Below are 15553 nucleotides of genomic sequence, written 5' to 3'. Positions count from 1 at the left end.
AGCTGGGAATTTGGCTCYGCTTCTCCTGGCGAGCTGGGAGAGCAGCTCAGACACCCTGGGGCRCCCCAGGGTGGCCCCCTCGCTCCTTCTTGCAGCCACCAGCTCTGGGATGAGCCCTGTGCCGGCGCGGGATCCCAGCTCGGGGACATCCTGCCCCTGCTCTACATCGGTGCAAGCCAAGAGCCCCCGGATGGGTATGTCTGGGCCATGTGGAGCAACATCCTTATCCCACCCGTGACACCAAGGGCACTTCTGTCTCCATCCTGGCTTGTCCCCACTCCTATTCCTCCCTGCATTTCCCCGGGCATCAGTGTTTCCAGGTGGCCCAGACAGGCAAAAGGAGATGCCAGGAAGAGAGGGGAGGATCCTGGGGAGAGATGTCCTTAAAACCCTGCTCTGAGYAGGAGGGTCTACACCCGCACGGGTGATGGCAGAGCCTATGTCCCAGCACAGCTGGGACGCCAGGACCAGCTGCTCCCCGTGGAAGGTGAGCGCGGCTGACCCAGGAGAGCTTGGCATGGGAACGATGGTCTGCAAGCAGAGCCAGGCTCGGGGGGCTCGTTCCATCACCCCACGCCCTATTTGTGGCCAAAGCGCAGCGGGAGACACCTCCGCATCTGGTGGCACCTCTTCCTTGTGGGGTGCCCGCGCCCGGCCCCAGCCACGCGGCCCCTTGATTGGCGCCGCGCGGGACGAATGCCACAGCTGAGACAGGCCGAGGCTACCTGAAGGACCCGTCGTGTCCTCAGGTTTCACTCATGACCATCTGACAGCAGCAGCAGCTGCTCTGCCAACAGCCACTTGCGGAGCTGAAGGAGAGGGAAATTCCAGCCTGAAAAGCTCTTGCCTTGGGATTTTGCTCTTCGCAACGAAAAGTAAGTGGCGCGTCCAGCTCTGGGGCCAGGCCAGGTCACCGAGCTGTGTCCCCAGGTCTGGAGGGTCCCAGTGTTTCCCTTTCTGGTGTCAGGAGGGTGCAGGCAAAGGGCCCTGCTGGCCCTGAGCTCTGCCACCCGTCCAGAGGTACATGGGGACAGCAGAGCCCCAGGGCAGCACTGGCAGTTGGCACCTGCTGGGGTGGCCCTCGGCACTTTTGGCGACCTCAGTAGTGCTGCAAAACAGCATGGAATGGGGGAGCAGATCCCCACAGCGAGGCAGGAGCGGCGGCAGACGCAGGGACGGGGGGACCGGCCCCGTCCAGCAGCTCTCCAAGTGCAGCCGGGCCGGCAGGATGAGACGAGCGGCTGTGGGGACGTGCCCGGGCGCGTGCTGGGGAGCCGCCGCGGCGAGCGGAGCGGCAGGGCCRCGAGCGCCGCTCCGGAGTCACCGTCCGCCTTTCTCCTGGCTTCGCCTCCGGGAGGTCTAAATATAAACCTTGGCCTGGGCAAGCCAAGGTTGCAGGAAAGGTCTGCGCCGGGCTCCGCAGTGTCTCCTTTTGGGAGCCCAATGGGGAACGGCCCCAATCACTGCGTGCTCCAGATGCACCCATGGGTGCACGAGAGGCTGGAAAGCAGCAAATGGGAGACTGAGGGGTGGAAATTTTCAGGACAGCCAGGAAGAGGCAGTGCCGGGGTGGGATCGGAGGGCGAATCGCGCCGGCTGCACACGGCCATCGAGGTCTCCCGCCGTGGGTGCACGGGGCTGCCCGAGGYGGCTGGCGAGCAATGCGAGCGCACGCAGCTTGGGGTCGTTGGGCCCCACATGAGGTGCTTGTGGGGTTCGTCAGGAGGGGACCGGCCGCCCTGGTCCCTCCATCGCTCTCATCRTCCATCCGCTCCTGCATCCCGCCTCCCTTGCTCCCAGAGGCCACGAGGGTGTCGGTGGGAAATGTCGGAGCGGGAAGGCAGTTCCCAGAGACACTGCAGATGGGCAGCACTTGCTCCAAACCCCCGGGACATCCCACGCTCTGRGACCCGGGGCAGGAAGAGCAGGAGCTCTGGGTATGCAGAGATGGACACACAGATGCTGTCCTTACCAGAGCTGCCTCCTCCAGTCTGTGCTAGGAAAAAACTTGACGTAATATTGGGTTTGGGGGAAAAAAAACAGAGAGTATTTATGGGTATCTCACAGTGCAAAGAGCACAGGMAAAGAGCACAGTGTCCTGCCAGTGCTTGCCTAGGCTAATATTTGGACAGTGCTTCCTGCTCTGGGCTCTCTAGCCTATGTGGAGCAGAGGGTCACTCGAGCATCACACAGGGCAAAGGACGTCGTAGAGTCGCTCCTGCTCAGCATGGAGAAACCTCGCTGGACCTGGGGCTGTGGCAGCCACGTAGGGCAGCGGTGTCAGGTAAATATGGGCCATTCAGCATCACACCGGTGTCCAGAGGGTGCTGGCCAAGGCGTCTTTACGCGGMGCGGGGAGGATGTGCTTCTGCTGGGCGAGAAGAACCAAGCCTGGACACCCCAGCCCTAGACCTGGGGGAGCCAGGAAGGGATTTCAGGCCTCTGTGCCTGTCTGTCTCTCCGGCCACCTCCCTCTTAGTTATTTATATAGCCGGTACCAACATGTCATGTCAGATCTCCCTCCTGTAGCTGCGTGGGTGGATTAGCTCCTGATAACCTGCCTCATTAGGGGTGCAGGGGAGAGCACTGTGCAGCCCCAGAGCGCTGCAAGGACTCCAGCCAAGGGTGCTCCCAGCTCAACTATTTGGTGCCACCTCTGGGAGCCCCATTGGGTCAGCTGGGGTCCCCTGCGGTCCCTCGGAGGCACCAGACCTCCAAACCAGCCCTGGCGCTGAGGGGAGGTCCAGAGGAGGCCGCCTTCGAGGGGAGGCCTGGGGACACATGGGAAACCTCCACGGACACTGGTGCTGGCCCTTCCCTTCCCCCATGTCGTCCCCTGGCTGGGCTTAACGCCTGACATCAGAGACGCTGGCAGGGAGGCGGCGTTGGGTGACTCCTGCCCGCGGCCACCGGGCCGTGGGCAAGCGCAGGGTGCCCGCGTTAACGCTTCTCAGCTGCCCCAAACGCCGCGGGTAAATCCCCGGCACGTCCCGCTCCCCGGCAGCCCCCGGCAGCAGCTCCGTGGGGAATGTGCTCCGAGCAGCGCCGGGGACAGCGAGTGGGGACACTGGCGCACTCCAGGCAGGAAGGGGTTAGCACGAGTTGCTGCAGGATGTTGCAACCTCCTATTTCCATCTGCGGCCTAGGAGAGTATCTGAGGACTTCACAGCTTGCAATGTATGTGTGTGTCGCCCCCACCGTCCGGCACATCAAGGTACCCTTGGCATGGCCACGGCCAAAAAGGCAGCTGAAGTGCCTGCGTTCGAGCGGATTTGCCTCCGCAACAGTGACAAAATCCTTAAAATGAATCCCCGTGGGGCTCGCGGTCCGAGTTACGGGAGCTCAGCACCGTCGCCTCTGCGGGGAMCCAGGTCTTCCTTCCTGCCCCCGCCTGCTCTGCCTGAAACTGCAGGAATCCAGGGATGAAATTGCCCTAGCACTGCCGGTTTCCAGCTTTCCTGGCCCAGAAGAGGCTGCTTGAGCAGCAGTTTCAGCCCTGCCCCATGCAGGTCCATCCAGGGTCTGCAATGGAAATGTGTTATACGCAGTTAGACAAGCTGAGCCACAAGCATTTTGGAGTCTCAGGGGATGTTCCTCCAGGTGTGTACCTCTCCCAGCGTCAACAAACTATGAGATGAGTTCAGAAACACGACAGGGCCAGAGGGGCAGCATCCTACAGCGGGCTTGGACTCAGAACAGCTTCTTTTTTTCCCTTTTTGGAGAAAAGCTTGAAGATTTTATATATCTTTCCAGATCCAGCGGAGCATTAGGGGACCACAACACATCTGGGTGGAGTAAACATCAGCCCTCTCAAATTGCACATGATCATGTTACAGAAAGGGACACAAACTTGTTTATAAAATGGCTAATTTTGTCTGACATGATCAAACTGTTTATCCTTGTTGCTAATAGAAACTCATATCATCCTAAGAATGTTCTTGCAGCTCCAGTCTCTGCTCTTCACTGCATTCACTTGCGAATTTGCAAGTCTTCAAACTCACCTCTTCCCCTTCTTGTTCTCTAATGGAGAGAAAATATTTGGCGTCAGACTCTTTTTAATTTTCACTTTTTTTTTTTTTTTTTTTGCAATCTTTGGAAAAACATAGTGGGAAATACAGACATTGGGGAATTTGTCAAGCTGTGACATCGCTAGGATGATGCCTGAAGGGAAAAGAAGGAGCCATCCTACCCCTCACGCAGGGCACAGCTTGGCAGGGAGGTCCCGTTAATACTCGTGCTGGGTTTGGGCGCGTTCCCCTGGGATCTGAACGTTGCCTTTCTCAGGCAGGGCCATGAGAGGGACTTTGGGAGATCATTTTTGGCAGGTCGCAGGCAGGGGAGGTGTCTGGAGCCCCATAACCACACGCCGCTTCCCACGGTCCTGCCGTGCCCGAATCCCGGGAGCACCAGCTGCCAGCGTGGGGATGGCGCTGCTCGGAGAGCTTCTATCCCCCCRCTCCATGATGTGATGGGTTGCTCGGAGGACTACAGGATTGTCCTCTATGAGGAAACATAGGCAGCAAGTATCTGAGCCCGTGAAAATTCTTTTTTTGTTCTTTTAACTCATAAAACCTGCAGGATGGCCCTGGCATCAGAAGGAGTGAGAGCAGATACAGGAGGTCCCTCCTAGTCAAACATGAAGACTGGGATGGGCAGTGCAATATCCCGATGGATGACGGAAACACGTTGCAAGCACTCCATGAGCTTGGTAGGGCTGTTTCAACCACCCCTGGCAGCCATTTGCACCATTTGCCCAACAGCAGAGCTGTTGCTTTGGCACRCACAATGTGGCTGGGACAGGATGGACCCCTGCACCTCATTGGTTGATGGCCTCCAATCTCAAGCACTTGGTGAATGCAAGTTGCTTCCTCACACAGCCTGTTTCTATCTGTGTTTGAAATTCATGTGATCAAGGCCTGAGAAATGAGCTGTGACTCATCCCCCAACCCTGTGGTCCCAGCTGGTCCTGGTTGCATCAACCCGCCCAGCTCTCAATGTCTTTCTGGAGATCAATCTCTGAAGGAGCTCTTGGGACATGGTGGGTAGGTGCTCTTGTTTGTAGCTAGTCTGTTTTGTTTGGAGATGATGGGCCTGAGGGGTGCTTAAGGAGAAGATATTTTGGCAGGGTGGGTGCATCAGGGCAGGTCTGCTGATGGGTGGCTGGTTTGTTGTTCTTTCCCTCTTCTTTGGATGCTGTGCTGGGTTTTAGTTTTGAGTGCAACTGCTTTGGGGTTTCTTCAACGCCTTGGGCTCCTGAGTGTTCCTCCACCTGCCTGGTGTTGACTTGCTGCTGAGGAGTAGCAGCTACAAGGGCTGGGACCAGGTCAGASCTCCAGCTCTGCTGGGTTCCTCCTTGGTGCAGGGGTTCCTCCTCGCCATGCCAGTCCCTGGTGGATGCACCTCCCTCGCTGTGCTGAGCACAGCTATGAGTGCTGTGTGTGAGCTGTAGCTCTGCGCCTGGCCTAGCTCTGTTGCTTCCTGATGAGTGAAGCTGACCTGCACTTGCTCATGGCTCTTGGGTTATTCTTCCCTTGAGCTTTTTTCTTGGCCTCTTTGGGGCTCTTGGTGGCCTCACTCTCATGGTGATCTTGAAGTGACAGGTTGGGCAGGATGGGTCCCAAGCACTCATARATGAGATGTTACCCTTGAGTCTCGGTTAGGGGCACCAATTATACAGCATCTTCATTACTTTTAACCCATGCCTATTCTTTTCAGAGGCTGATTCCCTTGTATGGTGTCAGAATAACAAAAATATTGATGGAAAGTGGTTGTCTTTTGAGCTTTTTGTTTGTTTGTTTTTTAAACCAAGGCAAAAACCATTCATCTTCCCTAACCAAGGAGATGCTCTCAGTCACCTGCTGGTACTCGGTGATGTTGAACTGGGGAGGGGGGAGATGCTCTTCTGAGCCTTGCCATGTAGAGCACGTGGGCAGCTTATTCAAAATCAATATCTCAGGCTTATACCTCACACGATAAAGAGGAGTTACCCAGCTTAGCTGGAAGTCCAAAAATTTGAGAAAGCAGCTTATAAATGATGGGGATCAGAGCTTTGCAGAGACACTTAAAAGCCCCTTATTCCTTCCTTGCCACACAAGCCGGCAAAGTGCGAGTCCGTCCCTCGTAAGAGGCATTGAGAAACGAAGCAGCTGGAATCACTTCTCGGCGGCCGAGCCTGGCAGGCTGTGCGTGCAGGGCTGCTCACTTGAGGGCAGTTCTACCGCTGGCGTATTTCTATGTGGGCATACTGCTGGATATTTCCACTGGGCACTGGGGCTATTGAGGCCTTAGGGTCCAGTTTGACTTGAAAATCCACCAGCGTGAAAGGGAAAATGAAGTGTGGTTCCGACCTAGTCCAAGCTCTTCTTTTTCAGCTGCTGAAGAGGCAGGAATTCTTTCCTGCTCTAGTTGGCTGTTGAAAGGCAATTTTGTTTGCAAACATCATTTCATATAAATGTTTTCCCTAGGAATAGCACATTCCATGGAGCTGCTTAACAGAGAACAGGCTCCTTGATTCCAACAGCTCCCTGTTTTGAGCTCCTGCAGAAAAGTTTTGGCATTTCCAATTGCTGCTTGGRTGAGCCAGTGAGTGGGCAGTTGTGGACTGCAATGTAGGGACTGGGAAGAACGTTCTCCTTGGCATGGAATTGCCATCCACAAGCTGCTGATGGCTCCAGGGCTGTTACATGTGGGAATTGAGGCTCCTGGCCACAAGCTCCAGGACCCAAGTTTCCTGCCTGGTATCTCAGGGAGTTGTAGAGGGGACTGAGAGGGACTGGACACAGTGAAAACCTTCTAGCCTCTTCCCTAGCCACAGTGCCCAGGACTGCTCCTTTGGCACCAAGGAGCCCCAGGTGGGCAGCGCGGTGGATTTAGCCTGGCAAGCAGAAGAGGAGGAGCAGGAGGAAGGCTAGCCCACCTTGGTGGCCTGCGCTCCCCTCTCACACTCACTGCTGCTGGATAAGGAATGAGCAGAGTCATGGGGCTGCTGAAATCGGACACCTGCAGTGACAGCCCGCGGCAGCTGGAGCCACAGCCACCGCCAGGGCTCTGCCAGCGACTCGGGCTGGTTGCAGCAAGCAGGGCATGAGGCCTTGCTGTGGGTGCTGGGGGCAACGTGAGGCCTCTGGGGAAGGCCTGGGCTCTGCACCACCCAGGAAGCCCAAACACATCCGAGGGCATTGTACAACCACAGGAGCTGCGGTACCACCCTTCCCTATCTGCAAAACCCAGCTGCAGGGATGCTTGGGGCACTGTGGAGCCCAGCAAGCTCCTCTGGCTCCCTGAAGCCTCCTGGTCCTAGGAGATGGGGTTGATTCATCCCTGCCATGGGTCTTCTGAGCATGTCCCCAGGGGACCTTCAGTGGTCTTGTGCCTTTAACTTGAGTTTCAAGGTTGCTGGCCTAGGCAGAAGAGAAGGCTGAGGACAGGCTGCCAGAGCTGGTCAAGCAGAACATGAAATGGATGTAAATCAGGAAAAACTCTGGTGTCTTATAGAGTCTCTGAACCCAAAGGGCCAAGAATCAAACTTCCCATAACGGGTCAGACTGAAAAGAAGCAAGTGTAGGTACTGGGCACGGCAGCAAGGGTGGTCTCCGTATAAGAGGCTGCACCAAATACGGGATTCAGCCCACCCAGCGTCCAGCACAAGCAAGCCCTAAGTGGTGGGCAATGCCCCTGCCACGGAGGGTATCACTCACAAGCTCTTGGGTTATGGTGGAGTCTAAGGCAAATCCATTTTGGAGTTCAATGGAGTGGTACTAAGGGAGCATGGTGGGGATGTTTTCAATACAGTTATTCACTGCTGTTTGAAATCAATACCTCCCTTTGCTGCTGAACTTTATCTTTGGGGATATGAATCATGTGTCAATACTAGTTATGTCCTGATAATCTGTACCCATGGAGGCTGTAAGTGTCCAGTTCCATTAACTACCATTGGCTGAAGGTTTCCCCGCCTTGGTTTTAACCACAGCAGGATTTGAAGTTGAGGGTTAAGAGCAGAAACAGAGTTAATGATTCTTCTGGGGCAGATGCTCAGCAGATGTAAAGCAACAGATATACAGAGGCATCTGAACTGCTGTTGCTGCTTTGCAGGGTCAATGTTCAATTTTGACATTGTTTAAGAATTGCTTTTTGCAAGTTGAGCAAAACTTCCCACCTACCCTAAGAATATCCTTCAGAAAGTTCATGATGGCTAACTTTAGGTTTGCAGGTGAAAGCACATGATAAAATAGCAGAATTTCAAACAGGAAAAAAAAAAAAAAAAAAAAAAAAAAGGAGATGATTAAATGTAGCCTTAGGATAAACTATGAAGTGGGATCACTGCAACTCTACAATGTAGGACCGAGAATAAAGATGCATTGAGTATCTCTGAGCAATTCTCCTCCCCTTGGTCTTACAGCTATACTATTACCTTAGTAATGAGCACTTTTTAAGTCACTTTAAGGGAGGAGCTTGAATATCAATGGATCCTCAAGGATCTATTAAGAATCAAGTCCTTGAGGGCTCTGCTTCAAGGTCAGCTTCCTACAAGTCTGGTGTGTCTGCTGCTGTTTTCCAGGTGTGTGTCCAGCTCTCCGACAAAGGCAGGTTTCTTTCCCAGAGAGGTTCTCAAAACAAGCAAGTCTGGGTTCACTGCAGTCACATGGGTACAGGTGACATCTCCATGCCGCCCACCCCCCTCTCCCTGTGATCACTGATATCTGCCTGTCCTTGGCACAGATTCTTGGCAGCACCTTCTCTGCTGATGTCAGGGAGCGTGAGCAGAATCATCAGTCAGGGTGCAAGTCACTTGTGTTCCTTATGGATGGGAATGGGCTCTATCACCCACAGGATGTAGTGGGTAAGACACTGGAAAAACTGACAAGAGCACCGTGGCACCACAGATAAAAGGGGACCTGTCTATATAAATAAAGGTTGTCCTCTCCATAGTTGCACATAGAGTTGTTTACTGTCTTCCAAAATGCACTTAGTATTTCATACTTTGGCCGTTCACGTATAGACTAGTAGGACTATTAGTGTGCTTTCCATGCAAAAAAGGGTTTTTTTTTTCTCTTAACTAGGATGATGGGTGATGTAGGACCTTCTTGTGCTTCTGGCTCCAAAGGCATGGTGGGGTGGCAAGTCTTCTTGCTGAGGAGATCGTTGTATCGAGCGGTACCCATTACCTGCGCCTAAGAGAGCAGCCAAGGATGTGCTGCAGCAGTGCCCAAGGGTCTGTACCCCACAGCTGGGTCTGTGCCACCCCTGGTGGGATCTAGTTCTGTTGGACAATTCTGGATTATAAAATTACTCTTGTGAAGATTGCCAGCCAGTGCCAGACTCCAGCTACGGAGCTCATGACATGCTCTGGAAAAAGCCGAGTGCAGAAGTATTTTCTGATCAGAGGTTGAATGAGGATCTGGGAAGGGAAGCAGTGGATGGGGTCCCCCATCAGCGCACGTGATTCCTTGCTCTAGAGGACAAGCAATGCCACTTGCAAATCCATTATTTCCAGAGCTGCGTGCTGACAAAAGTGTGCTGAGTTTCTGCCACCACAGGGTGTTGAGTCCTGAGCTTTTAAATCCTCAAAATAGTATATTGTGCCAAGGGGCGGGCGTTCGCCCCCGGCCACCTGAGCTTCCCTCTCGCCAGCAGGCTGGGTGCAGGCATCCTGAGAGCAGAATGAGAACATGGCCGGCCTGCCACACATCCCGGGCCCCGAGCACCTCCGTCCCTTCACGCCCGCGTCGCTGGCTGCCATTGAGCAGCGCATCGCCGAGGCGGAGGCGCTCAGGATAAAGCGGCAACATGTGGAGATGCCCGAGGAAGAGGAGATCAAGCCGAGCAGTGACCTGGAGGCTGGGAAGAACCTGCCACTCATCTATGGTGATCCCCCCTTGGAGCTCATTGGGACACCTCTGGAGGACTTGGATCCTTTCTACAAGGACAAGAAGGTAAGGGGCAGAGCTGACAGTAGATGTGGTTGTCCCCAAAAGAAGAGTAAATCTTTTCCCTCATGCACAACCTGGGGTCTCATTTGAACCCTTCTTGCTGAGTCAACTTTTGGCCATGACCCCAAGTTGGTCTGATGGCTTCTCTGAACTAGAACCATCTGCATGGTGGTGCTTGGCCATCAGAAAGAGCATTATCTGCTCCTTCCTTGGCCCTGGTCTTTTGAAAACCAAATATGTGCATGGACAGCTCTAACTGATTGGCAAGAGTTTTGCAGGAGGGCAAACAATCTCCCTCTTCTTGTCTCCACAGACRTTTATAGTCCTGAATAAAGGCAAGTCCATCTTCCGCTTCTCAGCAACCCCAGCTCTCTACCTGTTGGGACCCTTCAACCCAATCCGGAGAGGAGCCATCAAAGTGCTTATACATTCATATCCTTGATGAGGAGAGCATCAGTCTCTCCATTGCCAGGTCAAAASCTGATGTGTGGACTATGAGCATGCCTAGGAAAGGACTAAGATAGGGATTTGCTGGTGGCGTGGGAGGAAAACCTCCTTGGCCAGGCCCACACATGGCCAAGACCTCCTGCTGAGCCTCCCCAGTGCTTTTGTGCCTTCYCAAGGAGCAGCTACTCAGAGTGCCTGGTGAGCTTCAGTTTGGTCAGAGCAGGGAGGACAGTTATGAGGTCAGGCTTTCCAAGAAAGCTGAAGTTCTCTCAGATCTGCAGAGCCTTGAAAAGAARAAAAAGTGTTTACAGAACAGGAGATCCCGTCCCAGTGGGTGCAGGGTGACTTTGGGAGCTTTGGCAGATGGAACTAGGATATCAAAGTATGGGGAAGGAAGCAGTGTGAGCAGATTTGATGCTTTCAGTGAAAGGTAAGCAGAGATGGGAAATTAGGGAAGATTTCCAGGAGCAGAAAGGAGGCTAGAATAAATGAGATGTGATTCTGACAGAGCTGTGGGTGGCAGCAGAGGTTCGGGGACCAGGAGGTTGGAGGTAGGAGGATGATCATGGCAGTGTCTTGTGGAGAGTGGTGGGAGCTGTGTTCTGGGATGACGGGGAGGAACAAGCACAGGGTGCAAAACAGAGGCTGGTCCAGCACAGTGTGGAGATGCGTAAAGGAGATAAAAGGAAATGCAAGGTCCTGAACAGTCTTGTAGGAGCAGAGAGATTAAGAGGAGAGTGTAAGCATGGGACCTAGCCAGGAGATCCCCACTTGGCAGCTAGAGCATGGCAGCAAGGCAAGAGCCAGGACAGGAGATGATTCTCAGCTTTACACCTTCATATGCCCTTCAGCAAGCAGAAGCAATGCCATAGCCATGGAGTTTCTCCTTGACCAAGTTTTAAATTATTCAGCATGTTCATCATGATCACAATTTTAACCAACTGTGTGTTCATGACAATGAGCAACCCCCCGGCATGGTCCAAGAATGTGGAGTAAGTCCTTTATATCCCATGATATCTCTTCTTCACAGGGGAATATCCCAGCTTAGGTCCTCCTGGAGATGCAGGACCAATGCTGAAGAAGCACTGGCATCCAGGCCCTCATAGGAGGAGGAGAGGTGTTCTATGGAGATGGTGGTGGCCCTTGTGGTCTCAGTTCTTCCATCTTTACAAAGGGCAGGCAGCCAGCCGCTCCTGGGGACTTATGGAGCCATCTCAAGTCTAATGGAGTCCCAAAACCCTCTGTGACAGGAGACTGCTGCAGAGCAGGTTGAGCTGGCTCCATGGCAATGGTTTGGGAGGCTGGGCAGCTTGCTCCCCAAGATGACCTTGCAGTCCACAGGCAGGGACTCCCCAAGATGGCCTTGCTGCCCTGGCCACCGGAAAGAGTTGACAGAGCCTCATGGCACTCATGTTTGTCCTGAGTTGGCCCTCTGACCCAGACAACCATCCCATCCTCCTTTTTGAGTCACTGTTCCCGTTTTAGATACGCCTTCACTGGCATATACACCTTCGAGTCCCTTATCAAGATACTGTCAAGAGGCTTCTGCATCGACAACTTTACATTCCTACGGGACCCGTGGAACTGGCTGGACTTCATGGTCATCTCCATGGCGTGAGTTCGTTGGGACAGAGCGGGAGACCAGGCTGCCAAGCTCTGGCTTTGCCACCTTGTCTCAGAAAGGGGCCTGGGGGAGGAAAACGGATTGACAAGTGCATGGACAGAGTCTCTGCCCATCTGATGCCACCTCCTCTCCTGTCCCCCAGCTATATCACAGAGTTCGTGGACCTGGGCAACATCTCAGCTCTGAGGACCTTCCGTGTTCTCCGCGCCCTGAAAACTATCACCGTAATTCCAGGTAAGAGTCAAGAGCTTCCTTCCCAAGCTTCCCTTTCCTTGAGCTCAACTTTTTTTTCCCATGCTCAAAGCACTTCTTTTGTTTTCCTTTAACACTTCTAAAGAAAAAAAAAGTATTTGATAACATTCATATGTTTTCCAATTAATAATTCAGCTTTTGAATCAGATCCAGCTGATTTTATACCTTTAAATTAGCTGCAGCTGGGAAAGGTCTCTAACAAGCTGGACACCGTGTTTTTAGGGTGTCTCAGAGACTTCTCAAACACATTTGTTCTAATGTCAGGTCTCGTGGGCTTAGTTAACAAGATGCTCATGAAGATGCACAAAATTAGATGACAGGCAATAATCTATGGTGACAAGTACATTCGGGTTCCTTTTGTGTCCCCGTGGCTTCCAAATCTTTAGTCTTTAGGTTTTGCTTTTCACCTTGTTCAAAGAGGCTAAAAAAATGCATTCCTTAATCCCTGGACTATTATTTCTAGACCAATGTCCACCCAAGAGGCTATGCAGAAATAGCTATTGTAAAAATAAGTTGTTTTAGAACAGCTGTCCCAAGCAGTTTCCCAACATAGACAGGCCCTTGGAGAACAGGATTTTACCTAAATAGTTGGAGAGTGGGGAAAAAAAAATCTGGCATGATGACAGAGCTAAAAATCATATGTATTTGGACAATTATGTCCGTTTGAGAAAGCTGCTTTAGAGTTGATGTCTGAATGTTCTGCCTTTACCCGTCAAGCATTTGGAGGCAGTGCCGATAATAGGAAATCTCCATTTTAAAGATCCATTGAGGATCTGCCAACCTCCTCCCTGCCATTGTAGAGTGCGGGGTGAGAGAAAGACTTAATCCCTGAGCTTAATGCAAACTGTCACTTCCGTCACCTCTCCTCAGAAGCAATTATGCCAGATTGGAGGGGCCAGCTGGGCTCTCAACTGATGTAGGGCAGCACATGGGTGTCTCAGAGCAGGAAAGCTTCTCTACAGCCAGAGCTCGGAGTGTTCAACCGCTTCTTGTTGGGCCTGGCAGCTTTTCTGAGTGTCAAATGGCCTGGTGGTCCTGGTGATTATGACCTCCCAAAAAATGGATTTTGAAGAGATCAGCAAAAAAGTAAAATCAAAAGGAATCAAAGCAGCCGGGTTAAGATGGTCTGACTTGCAAAGCCTAGGTAGTGTCTGCCCTGAGGAGGGATTTGTCCAATGGGGGCTCTTCTCAGAGACGGATTTACCCTGCTGAGACAAATGTGGGGACAGGCAGAGGGGCACCAAAGGACTAACATGGAGCAGAGCGTGGAACCTGGGCCCAAGTGGCAGACATGGTGAACTTCTCTACCGTGGGGACCTCCTAGGTCCAGCCAGCATTCACCTAGGATGTATCAGGTTGGCTGCGATGAACTCAGTAACAACGCCTTCATCCCTAGGCCTGAAGACAATTGTTGGGGCACTGATCCAATCCGTGAAGAAGCTCTCAGATGTCATGATCCTCACTGTCTTCTGCCTGAGCGTGTTCGCCCTAATTGGCCTTCAGCTCTTCATGGGGAACCTTCGAAACAAGTGTGTGCGGTGGCCGCCTCCCATCAATGACACCCTGATGGGGGAATTCATAGAGTTGGGCAACAACACGTGGGCCAACACAACACTCTACAGCAATCTCACCACCAATAGCACCTTTGATTTTGAGGCTTATCTCAATGATGAAGGTAAACGCTTACAGCTCCCCTCTCTATTGACTGATTACCCTGATTTGCTCTTCACTTTCCCCTGTTCTTTCTTTGTGTCTGCCCAAGATGTCTTGCTCATAAAGACCTTTCTGCCATGGTGCTTCTACAGTAGTAAAGCTGCACATGGAGATGTGGGTGAAATAGGTTGTGCATGATCACAGAACGGACAGATGGGACTATATAACCCTTGTCAGGAAAAACTGAGTTCCCTGAGGATACTAAGCTCTTCCAGGAAGGTTTTGTCAGGTAGAGCCGTATGGAGAGGGTACCCGCGTGCTAGTCTATGCTSTACTGCTGTGCTGAAAATGGAAATGCTATAACTAAACTATTTTGTGGGGGAATCCCACATGTGGTCACAGATCAAAGGCAGAAACTTTGCCTATAGCAAGATGTGCTCAGGGATATTCTCCAAAAGTTGTTGCCCTCGGAGGCTTGGGCAGCCCTGACACGTTTCTGCAGCAAGCCAAAGCGCTGCTAGGCAGCCCTCGGGACTGATTTCTGCTCACAGAGCTATGTAGTGGTGGGCTGGGCTCTGCATGGATGTTTCACATCTTGTTTAGGACACTCAGCAGAACTCAGCAGAAGGTCAGGTTACAGCTTAACTGCTTTACCCAACTGTATAAGTAGCCCTGAGATTAATTACAGGAAGGTTTCTTTGTAGGGGTGCAAATTCAATTTATAGGACGTAATGAATGCAGTGCAAATAGCAACAGCATGTTGTGGCTGTGTGCTCAAGTTAGCAGATCTTTGGGCCRGGCCAATGCATATTGCCTGGAGTTTCATAAGTGAGACATCTCTTAGATGATCTCATGCAGGTTAAACAACAGCCAGGTGGCAGGAAGGCAGCCACAACCTAGGATGCTCCAAGGAGCTCCAGCAATCCCTGTGAAGCAGATGTTTCCTGAAAATGTTGAAGTAGGTGATGCCCGAAGGGGGACTGAACTGTCCTCCGCGTTCTCCTAGGGATGGGTGTTTCCATGTATTGATCCACGTGTCCCTGGGGTAGGTGACACGCAATGCCATCTCCCTCGGCTCAAGCAGTTGTTGTCTGTGCTTGAGCTGTAAAGATAAACTTTAAAGACTTCTGATCGTGCCTTTGTGAGTGATTTTTTTCTCTCCACGGAGGGACTGGGTGAGACGGGAGCAGCAAGAGAAAGGCATTGCTCATGGCRCAGCAGTAGGCTCTTTTCCCAGGTTTTGGGGGTCCCTGCAGCTCCCATGCACCCAGTGTCCCCTGGAAATGCCCCACTCTTTTATATACTTTCTCAGTAAAACATGTTGGCCCTGGATTATGTGAGAGAGCAGAGATCCCAGCAGCTGTTCACCTGAGCCCATTTCATTGGCATTTCCCAGCGCCTTCATTCACTTCCATGAATGTTTGTGCTGGTAATGGATCACATGTTAACATATCTTCCCAGGAGGCCTGGCCCTGGCCGCTTGACCATTTCTAAAACTCTTTGTAGGCTTCAGAGCCATTCAGTTGGGTAGGTGAAACAAAGCAATGAGATCTAATTGAGTTGGTACCAAGCAGAGCAATCCAAAAAGCAAGGTCAGCAGAGAAGAAATAGCCCTGAGCCCAAAGCTGGGATTCTGGGGAATATGCTT

At 52.4% G+C, this 15553-nt stretch overlaps 1 protein-coding gene across 2 annotated transcripts in view; it reads left to right on the top strand.

The window, feature by feature from the left end:
• Window positions 1–2187: 2187 nt before the first annotated feature.
• SCN4A (sodium voltage-gated channel alpha subunit 4) overlaps window positions 2188–15553 on the top strand; it is a 36734-nt gene continuing 23368 nt past the window's right edge. For both annotated transcript variants that reach the window (XM_026047356.1, XM_026047357.1), the window contains exons 1-7: window positions 2188–2284; window positions 9634–9932; window positions 10243–10361; window positions 11279–11368; window positions 11862–11990; window positions 12143–12234; window positions 13649–13927. In XM_026047356.1, the coding sequence (XP_025903141.1) occupies window positions 9669–9932; window positions 10243–10361; window positions 11279–11368; window positions 11862–11990; window positions 12143–12234; window positions 13649–13927 (973 nt within the window). In that variant the 5' untranslated portion in view covers window positions 2188–2284; window positions 9634–9668. The remainder of the gene's footprint in view (window positions 2285–9633; window positions 9933–10242; window positions 10362–11278; window positions 11369–11861; window positions 11991–12142; window positions 12235–13648; window positions 13928–15553) is intronic.

This window comes from Nothoprocta perdicaria, unplaced genomic scaffold (genome assembly GCF_003342845.1).
Source record: "Nothoprocta perdicaria isolate Ctin4 unplaced genomic scaffold, notPer1 scaffold_496, whole genome shotgun sequence".
Classification (NCBI taxonomy): Eukaryota; Metazoa; Chordata; class Aves; order Tinamiformes; family Tinamidae; genus Nothoprocta; species Nothoprocta perdicaria.
This window is presented reverse-complemented; position numbering and strand designations above follow the sequence as displayed.